The sequence below is a fragment of the Gavia stellata genome, chromosome 38, assembly GCF_030936135.1.
Source record: "Gavia stellata isolate bGavSte3 chromosome 38, bGavSte3.hap2, whole genome shotgun sequence".
In the NCBI taxonomy this organism is placed as follows: Eukaryota; Metazoa; Chordata; class Aves; order Gaviiformes; family Gaviidae; genus Gavia; species Gavia stellata.
In genome coordinates this window covers 316,804-343,641 of record NC_082631.1, presented here as the reverse complement: position 1 = coordinate 343,641, position 26,838 = coordinate 316,804, and the positions used below count along the sequence as shown (strand labels likewise).

At 69.9% G+C, this 26,838-nt stretch overlaps 4 protein-coding genes across 4 annotated transcripts; 3 read left to right on the top strand and 1 right to left on the bottom strand.

Annotated features, from left to right (window-relative positions):
• Positions 1-1,138: 1,138 nt before the first annotated feature.
• On the top strand, positions 1,139-4,379 carry ICAM1 (intercellular adhesion molecule 1). Its single transcript, XM_059833044.1, has 6 exons — positions 1,139-1,190; positions 2,304-2,576; positions 2,658-3,323; positions 3,458-3,733; positions 3,819-4,061; positions 4,156-4,379. The coding sequence occupies exons 1-6, from the start codon at positions 1,139-1,141 to the stop codon at positions 4,377-4,379; spliced, it is 1,734 nt and encodes a 577-aa protein (XP_059689027.1).
• Positions 4,380-8,266: 3,887 nt separating this feature from the next.
• Positions 8,267-11,057, top strand: LOC132320539 (intercellular adhesion molecule 1-like). The gene is made up of 3 exons (XM_059833043.1): positions 8,267-8,291; positions 9,486-9,728; positions 10,861-11,057. Exons 1-3 carry the CDS (start codon positions 8,267-8,269, stop codon positions 11,055-11,057), a joined length of 465 nt encoding a protein of 154 aa, XP_059689026.1.
• A 2,921-nt stretch (positions 11,058-13,978) lies between these two features.
• Positions 13,979-18,895, top strand: LOC132320508 (intercellular adhesion molecule 5-like). Its single transcript, XM_059832997.1, has 10 exons — positions 13,979-14,036; positions 14,864-15,142; positions 15,221-15,532; positions 16,274-16,552; positions 16,630-16,908; positions 17,001-17,243; positions 17,321-17,563; positions 17,987-18,232; positions 18,335-18,598; positions 18,681-18,895. Exons 1-10 carry the CDS (start codon positions 13,979-13,981, stop codon positions 18,893-18,895), a joined length of 2,418 nt encoding a protein of 805 aa, XP_059688980.1.
• A 5,801-nt stretch (positions 18,896-24,696) lies between these two features.
• Positions 24,697-26,823, bottom strand: FDX2 (ferredoxin 2). The gene is given in 5 exon segments (XM_059833041.1): positions 24,697-24,806; positions 24,809-24,894; positions 25,588-25,675; positions 26,490-26,596; positions 26,708-26,823. Coding segments are annotated over 5 exon segments (507 nt in total).
• Between the last annotated feature and the right edge of the window lie 15 nt (positions 26,824-26,838).

Sequence of the window (26,838 nt, the reverse complement as noted above, 5' to 3'; positions counted from 1 at the left end):
ACCGATCCCGGAGAGCCCAACCGGACCCTTCCCGGTGCTTCCAGGGAGCCTGAACCGACCGATCCCGGAGAGCCCAACCGGACCCTTCCCGGTGCTCCCGGGGAGCCTGAACCGACCGATCCCGGAGAGCCCAACCAGACCCTTCCCGGTGCTCCCGGGGAGCCTGAACCGACCGATCCCGGAGAGCCCAACCGGACCCTTCCCGGTGCTCCCGGGGAGCCTGAACCGACCGATCCCGGAGAGCCCAACCGGACCCTTCCCGGTGCTCCCGGGGAGCCTGAACCGACCGATCCCGGAGAGCCCAACCGGACCCTTCCCGGTGCTCCCGGGGAGCCTGAACCGACCGATCCCGGAGAGCCCAACCGGACCCTTCCCGGTGCTCCTGGGGAGCCTGACCGACTGATCCCGGAGAGCCCAACCGGACCCTTCCCGGTGCTCCCGGGGAGCCTGAACCGACCGATCCCGGAGAGCCCAACCGGACCCTTCCCGGTGCTCCCGGGGAGCCTGAACCGACCGATCCCGGAGAGCCCAACCGGACCCATCCCAGTGCTTCCAGGGAGCCTGACCGACTGATCCCGGAGAGCCCAACCGGACCCTTCCCGGTGCTCCCGGGGAGCCCAACCAGACCCATCCCGGGGAGCTGGAACCAAGTGATCCTGGAGACATTGACCGGATCCATCCCAGCACTCCCAGAGAGCCTGAACCGACAGATCCCGGTGCACACTGAGAGTCCAACTGGACCCATCCCAGAGGGCCTGAACTGACCGATCCCGGTGCTCCCGGGGAGCCTGAACGGACCCTTCCTGGAGACCCTGACCAGATCCATCCCGGTGCTCCCGGGAAGCCTGAACCAACTGGGCCCGGAGACCGCGACCAGACCCATCCCAGGGAGCCTGAACTGACCCATCTCGGTGCTCCCGGGGAGCCCGAACTGACCCTTTCCGGTGCGCACCAAGAGCCCAATCGGATCCATCCCAGAGAGCCTGAACCGACTGGTCCCGGAGAGCCCAACCGGATCCATCCCGGTGCTCCCGACCCATCCCGGTGCAACCGAAGAGCCCGACCCATCCCGGTGCTCCTGAAGGACTGAGCCCACCCGGTGCTGGTACCGGTGCCCACCCCGGCACCCCGCTACACCATGCACCCCGCAGTGCTGCCGCTGGCCCTGTGCGCCCTGGGTGTCATCGGAGGTGAGGGGACACCGGGCTGGGGGTGGCACCGAGTGAGGGTGGCGGGGACCCGGGGACCCCCCCCGGGCGTGTCCCCGGCACAGAGGGTCAAGACCGGTGTGAGCATGACACCGCAAGCGTGTCGGTGGCGTCGCGGCGAGCGTGGTGATGCGAACACGAGCGTGTCAACGCACCCTCGTCACCACGAGTGTGTCACACGAGCGTGTCACGACGGGGGGGACACACAAACACGTGTGTCCCCATCGATGCACCATGTGAGCGCAAGCGTGCCGCCGCCGCCGTGTCGGCGTCGGGCCCTGCCCGGCACCGGGGGGCTGGTGGGGCGGCCGAGATGGGGGTCCCAGATCCATCCCAGCCCCTTCTTCCCGAAGCCGTCGCCTCTGTGCCGTATCCAATGGGAGAGCCTGGGAAGCGAGCGGGAGGCGCAGCCACCCCGGTCATGTTTGTCTTTGCGAAATCCCTGGATCGCAGCGGGCATTTTTTTTTTCTGTTCTCTTCCTGCCGGCGGTTATTCCGGGAAAGGGCAGGACTTTTCCCCTCTGCCAAGGGAAGGAAACCTCCCGGCTGCTCCCTGGGAATCCCCCACCCAAAGGTGCTGGTGATGACTCACCCAGGGGGGCTTCCACCGCAGCCGGTGGGCTCTGGGCTCGGTGACGGCTGCTTTGCCGGGAAAGCACCGGCACGTGGGGCCGGAGGGGACCGTGGGGTTGCACCAGGCACCGGCTGGGGACAGCTGCCACCGTCCCTCAGGGCCGGATTTGGGTCTTGGCGCCACCCCCGCCCTGTCACCGGGTTTCTGGCTGAAGGCTTCCAGCTGGATGTGGGGGACGGATCCTGCCCACCGGTAAAGCTGCCGACTTCTTGCAGCCGAAGGAGAAGTTTGGCAGCTCTGCGGCTTCTCCCTGCCCGCCGCGGCTGGCCGGCTTCCCCCCTGCCATGCCGGGGGCGGGGACGAGTCTGGGGGTCCCCTCAATCTTCCCCCTGCCATGCCGGGGACGGGGACGAGCCTGGGGGTCCCCTCGACCTTCACCCCACCGTGCCGGGGACGGGGACGAGCCTGGGGTCCCCTTGACCGCTGGAACCCCCCTCCAAACCCCCGGATTCTCCCGGCAGGGCGGTTGGGAGCCTCCTTCGAGTTGTGGGTCGAGCCGGCGGTGCCGGTGGTGAAACACGGCGGATCGGTCCAGCTAAAGTTGAAGACTACGTGCCAGAATGCCGAAGCATCCGGCAACGTGGAGACGTCGATTCGGAAGCAGCTGGTGACGAAGAAGCCGGGGGAGACGGTGGTGGAGCTGCTCAACGTCACCGAGTTGAACTCCAGCGTCTTCTGCTACTACATCTGTGACAACGAGAGGAAGGTGGTGACCACCAAACTCATCGTCTACCGTAAGGCACCGTGGGGAGAGGGGGCCCCTGCCCGTCCCGGCAAACCGGGATCATCCCCATCACACCGCATCTCTCCCCCAGGTCTGCCGGAGACGGTGGTGCTGGAGCCGGTACCGCAGCTGGCGGTGGGTGAGAGCCAGGAGCTGGTGTGCAGAGTGGATGGCGCTGCGCCCATCCAGAACCTGACGGTGACCCTGTGGCGGGGCGGCGAGATGCTGCACACCAAAACCTTCAAGCAGCAGAGCCAGGACGAGGCGGTGTGGGTGACCCACCGGCTGACGGCAGAACGCCGGGACCACGGGCAGAACATCACCTGCCAGGCACTGCTCGACCTGGCGCCCTACGGTCCACAGTCCAACACCACCTCCAACCCGCAGGCGTTGACCGTCTACGGTAAGCCACCACCGGCATCTTACCGGCGTTTGCTCCACTGTGGTTGTGGCAACCGGCTCATCCCGGAGTGTTTCTCTCCGGCGGCAGAATTCCCGGAGGATCCCAAGTTGGAGCCTCATATCTACCTGGAGATCAACGAGACGGTGAACATCAGCTGCACCGTCGGTCGCGTCTTCCCGGAGCCGCGGTTCGAGCTGGCACTCGCTAACCAGACCCTGCCGCTTACCGTCAGCCAGGACAGGCACCGGGCCACTGCCGAGGTGTCCCACAGCCGGCCGGGGGACTTCGGGCTGGTTTGCACCGTGGAGGTGGGACCCATGAAGCGGCGTAAGAAGGCGACCGTCCACGTCTACCGTGAGTAACAGTGGTGGTGGTGCCGGCAAAAACCCGCCGGCATCACGGCCCTGGCGTGTTGCGCCGGGAAGGGGGGAGCGGTTTCATGCCATGGCGTCACCAGACCATCCCGGTGTTGTCTCCATCACCGGCAGGTTTCCCCTCGCCGCAGCTGAACGTCAGCACCGCCAGCCCGGCAGCCGACACGGTGGTGACGGGGCTCTGCACTTTGCCGCCCGGCCACTCCACCGAGCTCCAGCTGTTGATCCACGCCGGCCACCGCGTTCTGGCGGAGTGGGGACCGTCCCCGCTGTCCTTCAGCCTGATGGTGCGTGAGGAAGACAATGGGATGGAGCTGAGCTGTGATGCCAAGCTGCCCGTTGGCGGCAAAGCCCTGAAGAGGAGCGCACCCATCCGGCTCACTGTCACCGGTGAGAGCGCCGCAGCCGGAGATGCCGAAGAGGAAATTTCCGGATGGGAATTAATTTGTTGTCCCTATCCCGGCTCTTCCCGCAGCTGAACCCCGGATGGACGAGAGGAGCTGCCCCCCCAGCCAGAACTGGACGGAGGGGCAGGATGAGACCCTGCGCTGTGGGGCACGGGGCAACCCCCCGCCCCGCCTGGAGTGCACCAAGGACGGCGAGCCCTTCCCCGCCGGGGTGCCGCGCCCCGTCACCCGCGCCCACGCCGGCACCTACCGCTGCCGGGCCACCAACCCGCTGGGGACAGCCGTCCGGGACGTCACCGTGTGGGTGCACTGTGAGTGGGGACGGGGGTCCCGGGGGGTCCTGGGGGTCCCAGGGGGACAGTGGGGGCTCGGTGCCACTGACCACCCGTTCCCGCTCTCCGGCAGACCACGACCCCGACGTGGTGCTCCTGGTGCTGCTGCCAATAGTGGTGGTGGCCGCCCTGCTCGCCGGCGGGGTGGGCTACGGCATCTACTACCGCAAGAAGAAAATCCGGCAGTACCGGCTGCAGGAGCGGCAGAGGCGGCTGGAGATGGAGTCGTCGCGGCCGTCGGGATGCTCAGAGGAGACGGCCGCTCTCAACGGTTCGGCGCAGGAGGGTCAACCGTAGGTGGGCAGAGGCGGTGGAGGGACCGGCAGCCCCCTGCCCATCCTGCTCCCCTGCCCATGGGCAAGCGCCCCGGCAAGGGCCGAGTGCCGCAGCCGCCGGCTCCCTCCTACTGATGTGACAATGACGTCGGGGACCGGGCGGGAGCCGTGGTGGGATGGTGGACGCTACGGTGAGATAGCACCGGCGGCACTGTTGCCGCAGGGAGGTGGCAGCTCCCAGACAGGGACATGCCGGGCCGGCACGCCGTTGGGATGCCGGCGGGGGCGAGGCGCCAACCTCCCCACCATCACAGAGATGTTCCTTTTCTCTCCGAACTTTATCCCTTGGGAGACCTCAAGCCGGTTTCGGGGTGGCCGCAGTCTCCTGCCGCGGTGACACCAGGGCCAGGGGGTCTTGGTGCCCTGGGGGGAGCATCCAGGCTGAATCCCGGGATTTCAGTGCTGGGGCGGCATTGGCACTGACGCCGGTGAGAGGGTGAGGAGCCGGAGAAGAGGGAGATGCGGCCGCTGCAGAGGCTGGAAGAGGCTGTCATGATGTTGCACCATTAAAGGCTGTCGGCGGCAGCAGCGTCGCGACCCACTGGGGTTTTGGTTGGGAATGGGGATAACCAAATCCCGGGGGGTTTCTGATATCCCGAGTCCTCAGCGGCCACGGTCGGGCTGAGCATGCGCCGTGGTAGCCGAACCCCGCTTCCTTCCTCGTGAGGCCGTTTTCCTGCCAGTTCACGGGAGACGGTGGGCCTGGGCCCAGCCGGAGGGGAAGGATGGCGAGCGGCCGTCGCGGCAAGGGTTGGGGGACGATGCGCCTCTGAGCTGGGTGCCCCCCGCCAGCGCCCTGTGCCGGGGTGATGGGCTCTAGCTTCCGCTCCCGTCCCTGCGGCTCCCCGCTCCCCGGCGCGGCCATGTCTCGGCGCAGCCTCCCTTCCTGGTCCCTCGCCGGGCTGCTCCTGGCTCTGTGTGGTGAGTGCCGTTCCTGTGTCCCAGCTCGTCCCACCTGCATCCCGACCCACCTCCCCGGCTCATCCCATCCATCCAGCTCATCCCACCTTCACCCCAACCCAGCTGGGGACATCCCCTGTGTCCCAGCTCGTCCCCCTGCATCCCGACCCACCTCCCCGGCTCATCCTGTCCGTCCAGCTCATCCCACCCACATCCTGACCCCCCTTCTTTGGGACATCCCAAGTGTCCCAGCTCATCCCGTGCATCCCAGCTTATCCCACCTTCAACCCAACCCAACTGGGGACATCCCCTGTGTCCCAGCTCATCCCCCTGCATCCCAACCCTCATCTCCCTGGAATTTCCCATCTGTCCCAGCCCATCCCGTCTATCCAGCTCATCCCACCCACATCCTGACCCCCCCTCTCTGGGACATCCCAAGTGTCCCAGCTCATCCCGTGCGTCCCAGCTCATCCCACCTTCACCCCAACCCAGCTGGGGACATCCCCTGTGTCCCAGCTCGTCCCCCTGCATCCCGACCCTCATCTCCCTGGAACTTCCCATCTGTCCCAGCCCATCCCGTCTATCCAGCTCATCCCACCCACATCCTGACCCCCCCTCTCTGGGACATCCCAAGTGTCCCAGCTCATCCCATGCGTCCCAGCTCATCCCACCTTCACCCCAACCCAACTGGGGACATCCCCTGTGTCCCAGCTCGTCCCCCTGCATCCCGACCCTCATCTCCCTGGAACTTCCCACCTGTCCCAGCCCATCCCGTCTGTACAGCTCATCCCACTCACATCCTGACCCCCGCTCCCTGGGATATCCCAAGTGTCCCAGCTCATCCCCCTGTATCCCAACCCTGTGTCCCAACCCAAGTGTCCCAGCTCATCCCGTGCGTCCCAGCTCATCCCACCTTCACCCCAACCCAACTGGGGACATCCCCTGTGTCCCAGCTCATCCCACCTGCATCCCGATCCTATGGGGGACATCCCCTGTGTCCCAGCTCATCCCACCCACATCCTCACCCTATGGGGGACATCCCCTGTGTCCGAGCTCATCCCACCTGCATCCCGACCCACCTCCCCGGCTCATCCCATCTGTCAGCTCATCCCACCACTCCCCCCTCTCCGGCCATCCCGTTCCAGGAGCACCCACCAGCCCCTTCGAGGTGACGGTGGAAGGGACCGCCTCGGAGGTGGCCTACGGCGGGACGGTGCTGCTGAACTGCTCCAGCAGCTGCCTCGATGCCAGGGGGTCCCGGGGGCTGGAGACCTCCCTCAGCAAGGAGTGGGTGGGCCAGGGGCCGGGCTGGCTGAGCATCCGGCTCCGGAACGTCACCGAGCCCTCCTCCGACATCTTGTGCTTCTTCTCCTGCTTCGGGGAAAGGAAGGTGACGACTTTTAGGCTGCTGGCTTACGGTAAGAAGCTGCTCAGGTCCTTCCCGTGGGACTTTCCCGGTGAACGGGGACCGGGGATGGGGGATGCGGGAAGGGGGTAGGGATGCGCCGGATCGGGGGAGCCCCCGCCCCTCGGGAGGCAGCGGGATGGGGCAAACTGGGATGGAGCTGGGGCCACAACTGGTCCTGGGGAGGGAGGTGTTGGGATGAGCCAGGTGCCAGATCCAGCAACGGATCCCACGGATGGGAGAGCTTGGGATGAGCCAGTTGCCGGATCTGGCAGAGTTTGGTTGGGAGCCACTTTGGGATGAGCCAGGTGCCAGATCCAGCAACGGATCCCACGGATGGGAGAGCTTGGGATGAGCCAGTTGCCGGATCTGGCAGAGCTCAGTTGGGAGCCACTTTGGGATGAGCCGGGTGCCAGATCCAGCAACGGATCCCACGGATGGGAGAGCTTGGGATGAGCCAGTTGCCGGATCTGGCAGAGCTCAGTTGGGAGCCACTTTGGGATGAGCCGGGTGCCAGATCCAGCAACGGATCCCACGGATGGGAGCGCTTGGGATGAGCCAGGTGCCGGATCCGGCAGAGCTTGGTTGGGAGCCACTTTGGGATGAGTCGGGTGCCAGATCCGACAGAGCTCTGGCAGGAGCCGTTTTGGGATGAGCCGGGTGCCGGATCTGGCAATGGGTCCCAAGGGTGGGAGAGCTTGGGATGAGCCAGGTGCCGGACCCGGCAGAGCTCGGGCAGGAGATGCTTTGGGATGAGTCGGGTGCCAGATCCGACAGAGCTCTGGCAGGAGCCGTTTTGGGATGAGCCAGGTGCCAGCTCTGGCAATGGGTCCCAAGTGTGGGAGAGCTTGGGATGAGCCAGGTGCCGGATCTGGCAGAGCTCTGTCAGGAGCTGCTTCGGGATGAGCCGGGTGCCAGATCCGCCAGAGCTCAGGTGCTGAATCTGGCAGAGCTTGGGATGAGGAGCCATTCTGGGATGAGCCGGGTGCCGGATGTGGCAGAGCTCTGGCAGAAGCTGCTCCGGGATGAGCCAAGTGCCAGATCTGGCAATGGGTCCCAGGATCGGGAGAGCTTGGGTTGTGCCGGCTCTGGCAGAGCTCTGGCAGAAGCTGCTTCGGGATGAGCCGGGTGCCAGATCCGCCAGTGCTCGGCCGGGATCCCCTTCGGCTGACCCGCGGCGTTGGGTGCCATCTCCCTCCCGGCCGCAGACCTCCCGCAGCCTCGCCTAGACATCAGCAAGCCCAACGCCTCCCGCAACGAGCCGGTGGCCATCGAGTGCTCTTCGGCACCCAGCCGGCCCCCGGGCCTGAAGCTGCGGCTCCTCGGCAGCCGCCGGCCCCCGCAGCCCTGGGCGGAGGGTCCCGTGCGCCTGGAGCTGACGGCCGGGGAGGAAGACGATGGGGCCGAGTTCTCCTGCGAAGCGCAGCTCAACGTGGGCAACCGGACGCTGCGGAAGAGCTCGGCCACGGCCACGCTGCGCGTCGCCTGTGAGTGGGGCGGTGGGTGCCGCCGCGGTGCCGGCTGCGGGGCAAAATCCCGCGGCCATGGTGCAGAGCCCCTCAGCCCCCTGCAAAACCCTTCCGCCCCCCTGTGCAAAACCCCTCCTGTCCTGGTGCAAAATGCCTCAGCACTCGTGCAAAGAGCCTTGATCCCGTGCAAACTCCTTCTGCCCCCGTGCAAAACTCCTCGGCCCCATGCAAAACCCTTCTGCCCCATGCAAAATCCCTCAGCCCCGTGCAAAACCCTTCTGCCCCGTGCAAAACCCCTCAGCCCTGTGCAAAACCCTTCTGCCCCGTGCAAAACCCTTCTGCCCCCGTGCAAAACCCTTCTGCCCCCGTGCAAATCCCCTCGGCCTTCTGCAAAACCCCTCGGCCACATGCAAATCCCTTTGGCCTCGTGCAAAACCCTTCTGCCCCCATACAAAACCTTTCTGCCCCGTGCAAAACCCCTCAGCCCCGTGCAAACCCCCTTGGCCCCGTGCAAAACCCTTCGGCCCCGTGCAAAACCCCTCAGCCCCGTGCAAAACCCTTCTGCCCCGTGCAAAACCTTTCTTCCCCCATACAAAACCTTTCTGCCCCTGTGCAAAACCCCTCAGCCCCGTGCAAACCCCCTTGGCCCCGTGCAAAAACCCTTCGGCCCCGTGCAAAACCCCTCAGCCCCGTGCAAAACCCTTCTGCCCCCATACAAAACCTTTCTGCCCCCGTGCAAAACCCTTCTGCCCCGTGCAAAACCCCTCGGCCCTGTGCAAAACCCTTCTGCCCCGTGCAAAACCCTTCTTCCCCCCATACAAAACCTTTCTGCCCCCGTGCAAAACCCCTCAGCCCCGTGCAAAACCCCTCGGCCCCATGCAAAACCCTTCGGCCCCGTGCAAAACCCCTCAGCCCCGTGCAAAACCTTTCTGCCCCCGTGCAAAACCCTTCTTCCCCCCATACAAAACCTTTCTGCCCCCGTGCAAAACCCCTCAGCCCCGTGCAAAACCTTTCTTCCCCCATACAAAACCTTTCTGCCCCCCGTGCACCCCGTGCAAACCCCCTTGGCCCCGTGCAAAACCCTTCGGCCCCGTGCAAAACCCTTCTGCCCCCATACAAAACCCTTCTGCCCCCCGTGCAAATCCCCTCGGCCCCGGCGCAAGACTTGGGGGGCCCCGTCCCAGGCTGCAGGATCCCGGGCTGCAGCGGGGACCCCGCTGGCCCCGGCCCGTGGTGGCGGCGACACCGGGGCTCGTGCCGGGGAGAAATGGGGTTCCTCCGCTCTCGCCTCCAGACCAGCCCCGGATGGACGAGAGGAGCTGCCCCCCCAGCCAGAACTGGACGGAGGGGCAGGATGAGACCCTGCGCTGTGGGGCACGGGGCAACCCCCCGCCCCACCTGGAGTGCACCAAGGACGGCGAGCCCTTCCCCGCCGGGGTGCCGCGCCCCGTCACCCGCGCCCACGCCGGCACCTACCGCTGCCGGGCCACCAACTCGCTGGGGACAGCCGTCCGGGACGTCACCGTGTGGGTGCACTGTGAGTGGGGACGGGGGTCCCGGGGGGTCCTGGGGGGTCCTGGGGGTCTAGGAGGTCTTGGGGGTCCTGGGGGTCTTGGAGGTCCTGGGGATCCTGGGGGTCTCAGGGGGCCTTGAAGGTCCTGGGGGTCCTGGGGGTCATAGTGGTCTCAAGGGTCCAGGGGGTCCTGGGGATCCTGGGGGTCTCGGGGGTCCTGGGGGTCTCGGGGCCCTTGAAGGTCCTGGGGGTCCTGATGGTCTCAGGGATCCTGGGATTCCTGGGGGTCTTGGGGGTCCTGGGGGTCCTAGGGGTCCTGGAGATCCTGATGGTCTCAGGGGTCCTGGGGGTCCTGGGGGTCTCAGGGGTCCTTGAAGGTCCTGGGGATCCTGGGGGTCTCAGGGGGCCTTGAAGGTCCTGGGGGTCTTGGGGGTCATGGTGGTCTCAAGGGTCCAGGGGGTCCTGGGGATCCTGGGGGTCTCAGGGATCCTGGGATTCCTGGGGGTCTCAGGGGTCCTGGAGATCCTGATGGTCTCAGGGGTCCTGGGGGTCCTGGGGGTCTCAGGGGTCCTTGAAGGTCCTGGGGATCCTGGTGGTCTCAGGGGTCCTTGGGTTCCTGGGGGTCTTGGGGGTTGTGGTGGTCTCAAGGGTCCTGGGGGTCCTGGTGGTCTTGGGGGTCTTGGTGGTCTTGGGGGTCTCAAGGGTCCTGGGGATCCTGGGGGTCCTGGTGGTCTCAGGGGTCCTGAGGGACCTGGGGGTCCTGGTGGTGTCAAGTGTCCTGGGGATCCTGGGGATCTTGGGGGTCCTGGGGATCCTGCTGGTCTCAGGGGTCCTGTGGGTCCTGGGAATCCTGGGGGTCTCAAGGGTCCTGGGGGTCTTGGGGGTCCTGGGGTCCTGGTGGTCTCAGGGGTCCTGGGGTTGCTGGGGGTCCTGGGGGTCTCGGGGTCCTTGGAGGTCCTGGGTGTCCTGGTCATCTCAGATGTCCTGGGGATCCTGGGGGTCTTTGGGCTCCTGGGGGTCCTGCTGGTCTCGGGGGTCCTGGTGGTCTCAGGGGTCTGGGGGGTCTGGGGGGTCTGGGGGTCCCAGGAGTCCCGGGGGCCCCAGGGGGACAGTGGGGGCTCAGTACCACTGCCCACCCATCCCCGCTCTCCGGCAGACCCCGACCCCGACGTGGTGCTCCCGGTGCTGCTGGGGTTGGCGGTGGTGGCCGCCCTTCTTACCGGCGCGGTGGGCTACCGCATCTACTACCGCAAGAAGAAAATCCGGCAGTACCGGCTGCGGCAGCAGCAGAGGCAGCTGGAGATGGAGCCGCCATGCTCGGGGCTCGCCAATGATGTGGGGGTCCCACCGTAGCCCCCCCAAAAAAGCCGCATCCCCCCCTGCACGGAGCCCCGGGGCCGAGGGACGTATCCAGCCCCCAAGGGCCGCGGTGCAGGGGGGGGCGGGAGGTGTGGGAGCCCCAGGTTGTGCCCGCTGCCGGGGTTGGGGGTGCTGGGGGGGCTCGGTGACCCCAGGGGAGGAGACCCCCCCCGTGCCCGTCACCCCGGCCTCGGGCTCCCCTCGTGGGGGGGGAATGTGTCTTAAGGGCCGAAGGGTCCTGGTGGGATCGGCCCAAGTCGCCCACGAGCCACACAAGCATCTTCCAGTGGCGTGAGGGCTGCACTGGGCTGCACTGGGCTGGACTGGGCTGGACTGGGCTGGACTGGGCTATACTAGGCTGTACTGGGCTGTACTGTATTATATTGGGCTGCACTGGGCTGCACTGGGCTGTACTGGGCTGTTCTGGGCTGTACTGGGCTATACTAGGCTGTAATGGGCTATACTGGGCTGCACTGGACTATACTGGGCTGCACTAGAAGGTACTGGGCTGTACTGGGCTGTACTGTGTTATATTGGGCTGCACTAGAAGGTACTGGTCTGTACTGGGCTGTACTGTGTTATATTGGGCTGCACTGGTCTGTACTGAGCTGCACTGGGCTGTTCTGGGCTGCACTGGGCTGTACTGGGCTGTACTGGGCTATACTGGGCTGTACAATCCTCTGTAGGGGAGGTGATTGGGGATACAGGCAGGGATTGGGGGTACGGGAAGGGATTTGGGGTGTGGGCGGGGATTTGGGGTACGGGCAGGGGATTTTGGGGTACGGGCAGGGATTTGGGGTACAGGCAGGGATTGGGGTACGGGCAGGGATTTGGGGGTGCAGGCAAGGGATTTTGGGGTACAGGCAGGGATTGGGGTACGGGCAGGGATTTGGGGTACAGGCAGGGATTGGGGTACGGGCAGGGATTTGGGGGTGCAGGCAGGGGATTTTGGGGTACAGGCAGGGATTGGGGTGCGGGCAGGGATTTGGGGGTACGGGCAGGGATTGGGGTGTGGGAAGGGATTGGGATACGAGCAGGGATTTGGGGGTGCAGGCAGGGATTGGGGGGCCGGAGCCGGGGGTGGGGGAGGGGGCTGGAGCGAGGGAGAAGGGCTGGGGGGGGGATGGGAGCCGGAGTGGGGGAGGGGCTGCAGGGACAATGCTGGGGGACACGTTGGGGGGCTGCCCCCCACCCCCCCACCCCCTCCAATCCGGGGCCCGGGCACCCGTCCCCACGCGAGCGAGGGCGGCCGGAGCCACCGGCTCACGGCACGCCACGGCACGCCATGGCACAGCACTGCACGCCACAGCACGCCATGCCACGCCATGCCACGCCATAGCACGCCATGCCACAGCACAGCACGCCACGGCACGGCATAGCACAGCACAGCATGCCATGGCACAGCACGGCACGGCACAGCATGCCGCGGCACGGCACGGCGAGGCCTGCTTCGGCTGCCGGCAGTGGTGCGGGCAGAGAGGCGGCGTGGGCCGGCAGCGCGTCACGGTGTGGCGTGGGCTGGCAGCGCGTCACGGCGTGGGCCGAGGTAGGGCCGGAGCGTGCTGCCGCGCAGCGGGGAAGAATCACGCCTCGCCCACGCCAGCGGCATGGCGAGGGGACGGGGGCGAGGGGGCAGCCGCCGGGGCGACGCGTGCTCCAGGGGCGCGGCGGCGCGCGGGGCGATGCACGTGACACACGCCTGTGCATGCCTAAAACGGGCACGTGCAGCACATGCCTGCGTGCACGCGATGCACGCCTGCGTGCACGCAATCTACACGCCTGCGTGCACACACGATGCACGCCGGTGTGCACGCGATGCGCATGCAATGCATGTGATAACCACGCTCGCATGCACACGCGATGCACGCCTGCGTGCACATGATGCACACGCAGTGCACACGATACCCACGCCTGCACCCACATGCGATGCACACCTGCGTGCACACGATGCACACACAAAGCACATGCGATGCACGCCTGTGTGCACATGATACCCACACCTGCACGCACACATGATGCATGCCTGCGTGCACACGCAACGCACACGATGCACACGCGATGCACACACAATGCACACGCAATGCACACGCAATGCACACGCGATGCACATGCCATGCACGCGTGATGCCGCACCCCCACGCGTGCCCCCCCCCCCCGATCCGAGCACGGGGGGCCCGATCCGGGCACGGGGGGGTCCGTGTAGGACCGAGCACGGGGGGCCCGATCCGGGCACGGGGGGGGTCCGTGTAGGACCGAGCACGGGGGGCCCGATCCGGGCACGGGGGGGTTCGTATAGGACTGAGCACGGGGGGGGCCCGATCCGGGCACGGGGGGGTCCGTATAGGACTGAGCACGGGGGGGCCCGATCCGGGCACGGGGGGGGTCCGTGTAGGACCGAGCACGGGGGGCCCGATCCGGGCACGGGGGGGTCCGTATAGGACCGCGCACGGGGGGGTCCGTGTAGGACCGAGCACGGGGGGGGCCCGATCCGGACCGGGGGAGGGTCCGTGCAGCGCCGAGCACCGGGCGGGAGAGGACGGAGCCTCGGGAGGGCTCAGCCGGGGGCGGGGGGAGGAGCAGCCCCGCGGTACCGGCGCCGTTCTCGCGTCGGTGCGCGGCAGCGGAGGAGCTGCCTTCATCCCCATCCTCCTCATCCTCCTCTTCATCCCCATCCTCCTCCTCATCCCCATCCTCCCCATCCTCCTCTTCCTCCCCATCCTTCTCATCCTCCCCATCCTCCCCTTCATCCCCATCCTCCTCCTCCGCCTCTTCATCCCCACCCTCCTCTTCCTCCTCATCCTCCTCTTCCTCCTCATCCCCCTCTTCATCCCCACCCTCCTCATCCTCCCCCTCCTCCTCTTCCTCCCCACCCTCCTCTTCCTCCCCGTGTCCCCCCCCAGCACAGCCGGGACCCGATGGCCCCCCCCGGCGCGGCCGCGCGGCTGCTGCCCCCACTCATCCTGGCACTCGCAGGTAGGGGGGGGCCCGGGGGGGGCCCGGGGGGGGGTTCGGGGGGGAGCTGGGGGGGCCCGGGGGGGACTCGAGGGGGGTTCGGGGGGGAGCTGGGGGGGCCCAGGGGGGCTCGAGGGGGGCTCTGGGGGGGCCCGGGGGGGGGGGCCCGGGGGGGGCCCGGGGGGGGGTTTCGGGGGGACTGGGGGGGGCCCCGCCGCCTGGTTCCCTCCGGGATGGGGGGGGGCCCGGGGAGCCATCATGCTGGGAAGTGTGTGGGGGGGTGTCTCCGGGGACCCCCCAGACACCAGGGACCCATAACTGGGGGGGGGGGGGCACCCCTGGGGACCCCCAAGATATTAGGGACCCAGAATTAGGGGGGGGGGCACCCCTGGGGACCCCCCATAAACAGGGAACCCTTAATTATGAGGGGGGCACAACCCTGGGGACCCCCCAGACACCAGGGACCCATAACTATGGGGGGGGGCACCCCTGGGGACCCCCCCAGACACCAGGGACCCATAACTATGGGGGGGGCACCCCTGGGGACCCCCCAGACATCAGAGACCTGTAATTGGGGGGGGGGCACCCCTGGGGACCCCCCAGACACCAGGGACCCTTAATTGGGGGGGGGGTGGACCCCTTAGCACCGGGGGGGGACACACGGGGGGCCCCCAGGACCCCGGACGCCTGGGTCCCCTCCCGGGAGCAGTGGGGGGTCTCGGCACAGGGCTCACCGGGGTGGGCCCCGGGGGTCCCCCCGCAGCCGGATTCGGGGGGTGGGGGGTCTCCAGCCGGGGGGGTGCCGGGGCTGAGCCGGCGGGGGCTGCCCGCGGTGGGGGCTCTCGCAGGGGCCGCCCGGGGCACGTTCACGGTGGGGGCCTGGCCGCGGGTGGCCGTGGTGCCCTTCGGGGGCTCGGTGGCCATCAACTGCAGCCGCAGCGCCTGCCCGGTTGGCAACGCCACGCTGGGGCTGGAGACCCCCCTGACCGTCGGCACGGGGCCCGGCGGACGCCGCTGGCAAAGCTTCCGGCTCCTCAACGTCTCCCAATGGAACCCCGGCACCGCCACGTGCTACGGGCGCTGCGGTGACACCCAAGTCAACGCCAGCGCCGGCATCCTCGTCTACCGTGAGTGCCGGGGGTCGGAGGCGGGTCGGGCGGCGTGGGGCGGCCGCGGTTGACGGTTCGGCGGTCGCCATCTCCCAGGGTTGCCGGAGCGGGTGGTGCTGGAGCCGGTGCCGGCCGTGGCGGTGGGTGAGAGCCGTAACCTGACGTGCCGGGTGGTGGAGGTGGCTCCGGTGGGGAACCTGACGGTGACGTTGCGCCGAGGTGCCGAAACGCTGCGGACGGAGAGTTTCGGCGCCGCCGAGGGCAGCGCCAGCGTGGCCGTCAGTCACCTGCTGACCGTCGGCCCCGGGGACCACGGGCAGGACGTCACCTGCCACGCCGAGCTGTCCCTGCGGCCCCACGGGCCCCTCTTCGCCCGCGCCGCCGTCCCCGTCAAGCTGTCGGTTTTCGGTGAGTCCCCCCGGCCCGGGCGTTGGTGCGGCTGCTGCTCTCCCGCGGGAAGGAGCCAGGGAGCAGCTCGGCACCAGCCTGTCCCCGTCCCACCTCATCCCAGTCCCCATCCGATCTCCATCCCACCCCCATCCCATCTCCACCCCATCCCCATCCCAGTTCCCACCCCAGTTCCCATTCCCATCTCAATCCCGTCCCCATCCCAATTCCCATTCCCATCCCAGTCCCCATCCCAATTCCCATCACCATTCCCATCTCAATCCCATCCCCATCCCAGTCCCCATCCCAAATTCATCCCAGTCCCCGTCCCCGTCCCCGTCCCCATCCCCATCCCAGTCCCCATCCCAATTCCCATCCCCATTCCCATCCCAATCCCATCCCCATCCCAGTCCCCATCCCCATCCCAGTCCCCATTCCCATCCCATCCCATTCCCATCCCCATCCCCATTTCCATTCCCATCCCATCCCAGTCTCTCTGGAACTGGCCAGCTGAGCGCCATGACTCCAATCCCCTTTGCCGTGCCCGCCGCACTGTGCCAAATCCCTCCCTGCCCTTGTCCGGCAGCCGGGGCCGTGCCGGGATCCCCACTCCTGCCCTGCTGTGGGACCTCACCGCCACCCTCCCGGCAGCTCCGCATCCTCACCGGAGCCCGGCGAGGGTCCGGCTGCCGGGATCCTCTCCCCGGCCCTGGGGTGCAGCTGGGGACGAGGCACGGCTTTGGTGACGCCACGTCCCCGCAGCTCTCCCCGAGCCGCCCCAGCTCCAGGCTCCCTCCCGCCTCGAAGCCGGCACCACCGCCAACGCCAGCTGCCGGATCGCTGGCGCCTTCCCCGCCGGGGACGTCCGCTTTGCCATCACCCTGGCAGAGCAGAGCCTAAACTTCACCGTGGCGGCAGCCGGGGACGTGCTGACCGCTGTCACCGTGCTCTCACCCGGCACCCCGGGGCGGCAGGAGCTGACCTGCACCGCGGCGGTGGCGACGGTGGCACGGATGGCACGAACACAGCTCCACGTCTACCGTAAGGTGCCGGGTGCAGCGGGGTGATAACCAGAGCCCAGCCCAAAATCCCGTTGGACCCACGGCACCTTCCCGCAGGCTTCCCGGCACCCGTCCTGGAACTGATCCCGGCATTGGCGCCGGCAGGCAGCGAGGTGACAGTGGTGTGCCACGCGGGGGTCGCCGACCCTCCCACTGTCCGGCTGCAGCTCCGTGATGCCGACGGGGGGGTCCTGGCCGAGGGGCCGCAGTCCCGGCTGGAGCTGCGGTTGGTGGCCCGGCGGGAGGATGACGGGCGGCAATTTGGGTGCCGGGCCAGCCTGGCTATCGGTGACGGCACGGTGACAAAGGACACGGACACCCGGCTTGTCGTGCTTTGTGAGTGCTGCGCCAGAGGGTTCTGGTTGTGCCTGCGGCAGCCGGCATGGGCTGCTCCCGGCGTTCCCGGTGCATCCCTCGGTCTTTTCCAGACATGCCCGAAATGGCGGCGAGTGACTGCCCCAGCAACCGCACCTGGCTGCGGGGGACACGGGAAGCGCTGTCCTGCCGTGCCGCCGGCAATCCCATGCCCACCATCGTCTGCGGCAGGAATGGTGTCACCGTCAGCACCGGGGAGCCGGAGTTGGTCACCCGTTCCCGAGCCGGCACCTACCTCTGCAATGCCACCAACAGCCTGGGGACACGGAGCCGGCTGGTCACCGTCCGCGTGGAGTGTGAGTGGTGCCGGCATCTCCCGCGGTGGCCGTGCCGGCGGCAACCGCGCTAACCGGGACCCTGCTCTCCCCCCCAGACGAGCCCACCCTGACGGAGAAGGGCTGCCCCACACACCGCACCTGGGTGGAGGGGGAGCGGCGGGAGCTCGCGTGCCGCGCCGACGGGGACCCCCCGCCCAGCACCCGCTGCGCCCGTGACGGTGGTGCCCACCGCGCCCGGGGGAGCCGGGCCGTCAGCCGGGCTGACGCCGGCCGCTACGTCTGCCGGGCCACCAACAAGCACGGCTCGGCTGTCCGCAGTGTCATCGTCACCGTCGAGTGTGAGTGCCAGGTGGGACGAGACGGGGATTTGGTGGTGCCGGGGACGCCGAGGACAGGCTGGGGATGCTGCAGCCGGGCTGGGGACCTGGCTGTGCCGGGGATGCCGTGGCCAAGCCAGGGATGCTGTGTCTGTGCTGGGGTTGCCATAGCTGTACCGGGAATGCCATGACCACGCTGGGGATACCATAGCCATGCCAGGGATGCCATGTCTGTGCCGGGGATGCCACGGCTGGGATACTGTGTCCGTACCAGGGATGCCATGTCTGTGCCGGCCCGGCAGAGAGCCCGGCCGCCTTTGGGCCGGTCCCGTCGGCGCAGGGTGGGGAGCAGGGGGTGGGCTGTTGGTCCCCGCACCCCATCTTGGCGGGGGGGGGGCACAGCCGGCACCCAGCCCTGCCCGCCGTGTCCCTCCCGGCTTGCAGACGAGCCGAGCATCGGTGAGACGGGCTGCCCGGCGCGGCGGCTCTGGGTGGAGGGGATGCCGGCGGAGCTGGCCTGTGCCGCCAGTGGGAACCCCCCGCCCCGCGTCGCCTGCGCCAAGCTGGGGGACGGCCAGGACCCCCCCCCGGCGAGCCCCAACGTCACCCGCGCCCACGCCGGCACCTACCAGTGCCGGGCCACCAACACCCACGGCTCTGCCCTCCGCAACGTCACCGTCGCCGTCGAGTGTGAGTGCGAGGAGTGGCTTTTTGGGGTGGAAAAGGTGGTTTGGGTTATTTTTAAACGCCGGGTGGCATTTTTGGCTGATGGAAGGTGCCATCCCGGTGCAGACAGCCCCGCCGCGGTGAGCCTACGCGTGCTGCCCTCCGCCAACGTCTCGCGAGGCGCCAGCTTCAGCGTGGAGTGCCGCGCCGAGGGGCTGCCCACCCCCACCTACGGCTGGGCGCTGCCACCAGCCCCCAACCTCCGCTTTGCTGCCGATAACCGCTCGGTAGCCGTAGCCGGTGCCGCCGCCGCCAACCGGGGGCTTTATACCTGCACCGCAACCAACAGGCACGGCCGGCGAGCCGGCAGCGTGATGGTCCGGGTGGACGGTGAGCTGGGGGGCATTGGTAAAGGGCCGGGAGGGTGTCTCTCCATCACCGCCGCGGTGTCACCGGAACCTTCTCGCCCCAGAGAGCTGGTTGGCACTGCTGGCCTCGCTGGGCTCCTTGGGTGCCGTCACCGCGGTGGGTTTGGCGGCGGCCGGCGGTTATTACCTGAAGTCGACGGCGTGTAAGAAGGGGGAATACAACGTGCGGGACGCTGAGGGCTCCTCCGAAGCCGCCTGCCTGCACCGGCAACGGCACGACCGCGGGGAGGTTTACGGCATCCAGCTCACCCAGCCGTAACCGGGGAGATCCCCATCCCCGGTGGGACGGAGGTCTGGGGGGGGCCCCCCGTGTACCCCCCGCCTCGGCCGCAGCGGGGCTCTGGGGGAATTTTTGGGGGGTTTTGGTGTTTTTTAACTATTTCAGCGCCGCGCCGAGGGCGGCACAGCCGTAACTCAGGGGGGGATGCTCAGGGGGGGCCGCGGCCGCCGGCTCGGCTCTTCCCGGGGGATAAAGCAACACCCAATAAAGAATCCCATTTTAACGGGAGGGAGGAAGACGGTGACTCCGGCTGCGGGGGGGGGACACCCCGGGGTGAGCCCCGCTCCGAGCCCCCCGCTGCCGGCTCCGGGGAGGGGACCCGGGCCACCGGGGTCCTGGGGGGCCGTCCCCTCCCGCCCCCCCCAAATGGGGACCCCAGAGCCCCCCCGGCGAGGGCCAGGCTGGGCAGCAGCCCCGCGGGTCCCCCAGCCCCGTCCCGTGTCCCCAGGCCATTGTCGGGGACAGGGACCCCCGGCCCATCTGCCACCTCGCTGTCCCCAAACCCCGTCCCGTGTCCCCAAACCCCGTGTCGTCCCCAAACCCCGTCCCACGGCCCCAGCGTGCAGCCAGGGATGGGGACCCCCGGCCTGGCCACCGCCTCGCTGTCCCCAAAAGCCATCCCATGTCCCCAACCCGCGTTGTCCTCAAACCCTGTCCCATGTCCCCAACCCGCGTCGTCCCCAAACCCCATCCCATGTCCCCAACCCGCAGCCAGGGATGGGGACCCCCAGCCTGGCCACCGCCTCGCTGTCCCCAAACCCCGTCCCATGTCCCCAAACCCCGTGTCGTCCCCAAACCCCATCCCACGGCCCCAACCTGCAGCTGGGGATGGGGACCCCCGGCCTGGCCACCACCTCATTGTCCCCAAACCCTGTCCCATGTCCCCATCCCACGTCGTCCCCAAACCCCGTCCCACGCCCCCACAGCCCGCATCGTCCCCAAACCCCGTCCCACGCCCCCAACCCGCACCCAGGACCCCCATCCTCGTCCCCACAGCTCCCTGCCGGGGCCACCAAGCCACCGGTGACGGCGTCAAGACCCGGCCCAGCACCGGCGCCCCCAAAGTCCCCCGAATGCCACAACTGTCACCCCGTGCCCCCCCCAAGAGGTGACACCGGGACACGCCGAGCTGCCATCAGCACCAGGACATTTAATTGCTCCCAAGGGACCAGCCAGGACCCCGACACCCCCCAGCCCCCCCAACTCTCCGCTGCCATCACCGCCGCCACCAACGTCCCCTCGCCGCTGCCGGGGGTCCTCGCCGTCACCTCCTCCCGCCGCCGGCGGGGTGACACCGCTCCCCGCAGTGGGGACATTGGGGCCGGGGGGTCCCGCTCTTCCCGGGGATGTTCCAGCACCGCCGGCACCGCACCCGGTACTTCTTGTACCTGGGAGAAATCCGCGGGGTGAAGCCGCTGCCGGGGGGGTCCCCGTGGGTTGGGGGTGTCCCCAGGGTGGGGGGGGTCCCTTACCTGATGCCGCAGGCGTTGCAGAGGGGGGTCCCGTTCTCGGCCGCCCGCCAAAGCGGGGTGCGGCGCGTCTTGCAGGAGGCGCAGCGCTTGCTCCCTGCGGGGACACACGGCTGCACCCCCAAACCCTCAGTGATGTTGGGGGGGGGGAACCCCCAAACCCTCCCCAGGTCTTACCCTGGGCGAGGGGAGCGTCGTCCTCCGAGCTGCTGCCCCCCCCGGGGGGTCCGGCGGGGGGGCTGCTCCCCCGGCTCCGGTGGGGGTCCCTGCGGGAAAGGGGGGTCAGGGGGAGTGGGGGGACCCCCCCGGAACGGGGACCCCCCCCCCGGGCGCTGCCGGGTCCCCAGGGGCTGCGGCCGGGGAGGGGGGTGCGGGGAAGGAAGGTGCAGACGGACAGATGGACAGGGCAGACCTGGGTGCCCAGAGGTGCAGACGGACAGACGGATGGATGGGGCAGCCCTGGGTGCCCAGAGGTGCAGATGGACAGACAGACGGAGCAGCCCTGGGTGCCCAGATGTGCAGATGGACAGACGGATGGACGGGGCAGCACCGGGTGCCCAGAGGTGCAGCCGGAGAGACAGACGGATGTGGCAGCCCAAGTTCCAGGGGGGCCTGGAGGTGCATCCGGATGGACAGACAGAGCAGCCCAGGGATGCAGCCAGACAGATGGACGGTGCAGGCCAAGCTCCAGGGGTGCCCAGGGGTGCAGCCGGACAGACAGACAGTGCAGGCTGAGGTGCCCAGGGGTGCATCCGGACAGACGGACGGTGCAGCCAAAAGTCTGGGGGCGCCCAGGGGTGCGTCCGGACAGACAGACGGTGCAGCCAAAAGTCTGGGGGCACCCAGGGGTGCAGCCGGACAGACAGACAGTGCAGCCTGAGGTGCCCAGGGGTGCGTCTAGACAGACGGACGGTGCAGCCTGAGGTGCCCAGGGGTGCGTCCGGACAGACGGACGGTGCAGCCTGAGGTGCCCAGGGGTGCGTCCAGACAGACGGACGGTGCAGCCTGAGGTGCCCAGGGGTGCGTCCGGACAGACGGACGGTGCAGCCTGAGGTGCCCAGGGGTGCGTCCGGACAGACGGACGGTGCAGCCTGAGGTGCCCAGGGGTGCGTCCGGACAGACGGACGGTGCAGCCTGAGGTGCCCAGGGGTGCGTCCAGACAGACGGACGGTGCAGCCTGAGGTGCCCAGGGGTGCAGCCGGACAGACGGACGGTGCAGCCTGAGGTGCCCAGGGGTGCAGCCGGACAGACGGACGGTGCAGCCAAAAGTCTGGGGGTGCCCAGGGGTGCAGCCGGACAGACGGACGGTGCAGCCTGAGGTGCCCAGGGGTGTGTCCAGACAGACGGACGGTGCAGCCAAAAGTCTGGGGGTGCCCAGGGGTGCAGCCGGACAGACGGACAGCGAGGCCGAGGCCCGGTACCTGCCGCCGCGGGCGGTGATGAGGAGGCGGCAGGCCTCGGCGCTGCCGGCGGGGAGCCCCCAGGCGCATGCGGAGGGTCACCCCACGGAAAGAGGGGTCCCGGGGTTCGGCGCCGCGCTGGGGGGCTGCCTGCTTGCGCCGCCGCCCGGTACCGGTGCCGGTGCCATTACCGTTACCGGTGCCGTTACCGGTGCCGGTGCCGTTACCGCCGGCCAGGTGCCGGCACTGGAGGCTGATGAGGCTGAGGGCGTCGGGGCTGGTGTCGGGGGCCGGGGGGGAGCCCGGGGTGCTCCGGGGGGGCGGCGGGAGGCGCCGGGGGGGGCTCGGGGGGGGCCAACAGCCGCGCGGTCTCCTGCAGGAAGGTGAGACCCTCCCCGGGGGGGGCCGGGGGGCTCCAGGGCCCCGGGGGGGGCTCCGGGACCCCCCCCCCTGCCCCGGGGTGCCGTTAGGGCGCGGGGGGGGTGGGATGGGGGGGGACCCCCCCCCGGCTTCTCCCCATGGGGCTGCACGGGGCCACCCCGCTCCCCCCGGGCTGAGCCATCCCCAGTCCCGGTGCTCCCGGTGCCCCCCCGGTGGGACCATCTCCGCTCCCGGTGCCCCCCCGCGGTGGGACGGTTCCCGGTGCTCCCGGTGCCCCCCCGGTTCCTCTGGTTCCCACCCCGTAGGACCATCCCCGGTTCTCCCGGTTCCCCCCGGTGGGACCATTCCCGGTTCCCCACCAGTAAGACCACCCCCGGGTCTCCCGGTGCCCCCCAGTGGGACTCCCCGGGTCTCCCGGTGCCCCCCTGTTCCCCCCCAGTAGGATTCCCCCCGGTTCTCCCGGTTCCCCCCCAGTAAGACCACCCCCCGCTCTCCCGGTGCCCCCCGGTGGGACCCCTCCCCGGTTCTCCCGGTGCTCCCCAGTTCCCCCCCAGTAGGACCACCCCCGGTGCCCCCCCGGTTCTCCCGGTGCCCCCCGGTGGGACCCCCCCCGGGTCTCCCGGTTCCCCCCCAGTAAGACCACCCCCCGTTCTCCCGGTTCCCCCCGGTGCCCCCCCGTTCTCCCGGTTCCCCCCGGTGCCCCCCCGGGTCTCCCGGTGCCCCCCGGTGGGACCCCCCCCGGGTCTCCCCGGTGGGACTCCCCGGTTCTCCCGGTGCCCCCCGGTTCCCACCTGCGGGCGCGGGGGCCCCCGGGCGCGGCCCCCCCGGGGCTGGGGGGGGACGGGGGGGGCGGGGGGGGCTCAGCCTCGAGGCAGAGCAGCCGCTGCAGCAGCGAGAAGTCGGGGGGCTGCCCCTCCAGGAAGAGCTGCTCCGCCATCGCCGCCACCGGCACCGGCACCGGCACCGGCCCTAAACCGGCGGCACCTGCGCGGGGGCGGGGGCAGCGGGGGGGGACACCCCGTGGGCGGGACCCCCGGGGGGGCAGGACCCTATATAGGGCAGGACCCCCCCCAGGACAGGGCAGGACCCCCGGGGGGGCAGGACCCACATGGGGCAGGACCCCCCCCAGGACAGGGCAGGACTCCCGGGGGGGGGGGGGGGGGCAGGACCCCATATGGGGCAGGACCCCCCCAGGACAGGGACCCCCCCCAGGACAGAGCAGGGACCCCCCCGGGGGGGAAGACCCCCCCCCTTCATGGTGGGGCAGGGACCCCCGGGGGGGCCAGGACCCCATATGGGGCAGGACCCCCCCCCAGGACAGGGCAGGGACCCCCTGGGGGGGGAAGACCCCCCCCCTTTATGGTGGGGCAGGGACCCCCTGGGGGGGGAAGACCCCCCCCCTTTATGCTGGGGCAGGGACCCCCGGGGGGGCAGGACCCCCCCTTTATGGTGGGGCAGGGACTCCGGGGGGGGGGCAGGACCCCATATGGGGCAGGACCCCCCCCCAGGACAGGGCAGGGACCCCGGGGGGGGCACGACCCTGTATGGAACAGAAACCCCCCCCGAGCTGGGCAGGACCCCCCCCATGGGGCACAGACCCCCCCATGGGGCAGCGCCGGGGGCTCGTGCCCCACATCCCACAGCCGCGGGGGTTGTGCCCCACACGCTCTCCGAGCCCCCCCCCCCCCCGGACCCCCAGAACCCCCCGGGGGCCACTCAGAGCCGCCCCAGGACCCGTCTGAGGGGCTGATCCCGCAGTGTCCCCCCAGAGGGACCCCCCCCCAGAGGGAACCCCCCCAGAGGGAACCCCCAGAGGGACCCCCCCCAGAGGGACCCCCCCCGAGGGAACCCCCAGAGGGACCCCCTCCCAGAGGGACCCCCCCCAGAGGGACCCCCCCCCCCAGAGGGACCCCATCACCGCTCAGACGAGATTTATTATTAACGAACCGCAACTCGTTATCCCAACTGCAGCGCCCCCAAACGAGGGGGGGTGTGTTGTGGGGGGGGGGCACAGCCTGGTGTCACACACACCCCCCCCCCCCGTCGTCACCGTCCCACCACCTCGGGGTGGGGGGGTCCCCGTCACCCCGAGGGGCTGCGTCCCACTTGGGGGGGGGTTATCCCACTGGGGGGGGGGGTTTATCCCACTGGGGGGGGGGTATCCCACTGGGGGGGGTTTATCCCACTGGGGGGGTTGTATCCCACTGGGGGGGTGGTTATCCCACTGGGGGGGGGCGGTTATCCCACTGGGGGGGGTTTATCCTACTGGGGGGGTGTATCCCACTGGGGGGGGGGTTATCCCTCTGGGGGGGTGGTTATCCCGCTGGGGGGGGTGGTTATCCCGCTGGGGGGGGGGTTATCCCGCTGGGGGGGGGGTTATCCCACTGTGGGGGTGGTTATCCCGCTGGGGGGGGGGTTATCCCGCTGGGGGGGTGGTTATCCCACTGGGGGGGGGTTATCCCACTGGGGGGGGGTTATCCCACTGGGGGGTGTATCCCACTGGGGGCTGTGTATCCCACTGGGGGGGCGGTTATCCCACTGGGGGGGTTATCCCTCTGGTGCCCCCCCCGCCGTCAGTGGGGTTTGGGACGTGCCCGTCCACGTAGAAGTTGCGGGTGACGCGGGGGAGGCGGAACCGGGCCCCTCCAGCGCCGGCGTCAGCAGGATCTGGCAGCTCAGGCGGGAGTTCTCCTGCAGCAGCGGGGCCTGGTCCAGCAGGTCTTCCTCCCTGGGGGGCACGCGGGGGGGCACTCGGGGGGGCACACATGGGGGGGGAGCTGGGCGGGGGGGAGCTGGGGGGGGGAGCTGGGGGGGTCTCATGGGGCCGTGATGGGGAGCGGGGGGGGCTCAGGGGGCTGTGGAGGTGGGCATGGGGGGGGGGATGCTGGGGGGGGGGCTGGGGGGGTGCTGGGGGGTCAGGGGGGTCCCAGGGGGGTCAGGGGTCTGTGGTGGGGCTGTGGTGGGGCTGGGGGTCCCTGGGGGGGGTCAGGGGTCTGTGGTGGGGCTGGGGGGTCAGGGGGGTCCCTAGGGTGGGCAGGGGGGGTCAGGGGGGTCCCAGGGGGGTCAGGGGTCTCTGTGGTGGGGCTGGGGGGGGTCAAGGGGGTCCCTGGGGGGGTCACTGGGGTACTGTGGTCCCTGGGGGGTGTCAGGGGGGTCCCAGGGGGTCAGGGGGGTGCCGAGGGGGGGCAGGGGTCTGTGGTGGGGCTGGGGGGGTCCTTGGGGGGGGTCAGGGGTCTGTGGGGGGGGTGCTGTTGTCCCTGGGGGGGTCCCTGGGGGGGGTCAGGGGGGTCCCTGGGGGGGGTCCGGGGTTCATGGTGGGGGTGCTGTGGGGCCCGGGGAGGGGGGTCAAGGACTCCCCGGGGGGCACAGGGGTCCGGGGGGGTCCCGGGGGGTCCGGGGGGGGTCCCGGGGGGGCCGTTACCGCTCGTCGGGGGCCGGGAGCCGCTCGAGGTGGGGGGCGCTGACGTAGACGTGGCAGGTGGAGCACGCCAGGGAGGCCTCGCAGGCGCCTGCGGGACCCCCGCTCAGCACCGGGACCCCCCCGGCACCGGACCCCCCCCCCCCCCCCACCCCCACCCCCCCCCACACCCCCCCGGCACCGGGACATCCCCGACACCGGGACACCCCTCCGGTACCGGGACATCCCCCGACACCGGGACACCCCTCCGGTACCGGGACATCCCCTCGGCACCGGGAACCCCCTGGCACCGGCACACCCCCAACACCGGGACACCCCCCCGGCACTGGGACCCCCCCTCCGGTACCGGCACCTCCCCGGCACGGGACCCCCCTCCGGTACCGGGACCCTCCAGCTCAGCACCGGGACACCCCCCCAGCACCGGGACCCCCCTCCGGTACCGGGACACCCCCCCGGCACCGGGACCCCCTCCGGTACCGAGACCCTCCAGCTCAGCACCGGGACACCCCCCCGGCACCGGGACCCCCTCCGGTACCGGGACCCTCCAGCTCAGCACCGGGACCCCCCTCCGGTACCGGGACCCCCCTCCGGTACCGGGACCCTCCAGCTCAGCACCGGGACACCCCCCCAGCACCGGGACCCCCCGGCACCAGGACCCCCGCACTGAGCGCCGGGACCCGCCCCCGGCACCGGGACCCCCCTCCGGTACCGGCACTTCCCCGGCACAAGACCCCCCGCTCAGCACCGGGACCCCCCCTCGGCACCGGGATTCCCCGCACCGGGACCCCCCCCGGCACCGGGAACGCCCCCGCTCAACACCGGAACCCCCCCGGCACCGGGACCCGCACCCCCGCCCCGGCCGTGCCCCCCGCCCGCCCCGGTGCCGCCCCGGTGCCGGTACCGACCCTCCAGGTCCAGCCCGTGCCGCTGCGCCAGGTGCAGCACGTTGTCCCCGACGCGGCCCCGCACCGGGACGTGACGCCCCTCCCGGTCCACGAAGACGACGTTCACCCTGAGCGGGGGGGGGGGGAGAACGACGCACACCGGGAGTCAGCACCGGGACCCCGCTCCGGTGCCGGTACCGCCGCTCCGGGACACGCGCCGCCGCCGCCGCGGTACCCACACGGCGCCCTCCGGTTCCTCCGCCGCGGCCCCGCCGCCGCTCAGGCCCCGCGCCGCTCTCCGCAACAGCCGCCGCGTCACGGAGCCGCCGCTCGCCGCCGCCATGGAGGCCGCCATGACGGGCGACACGTG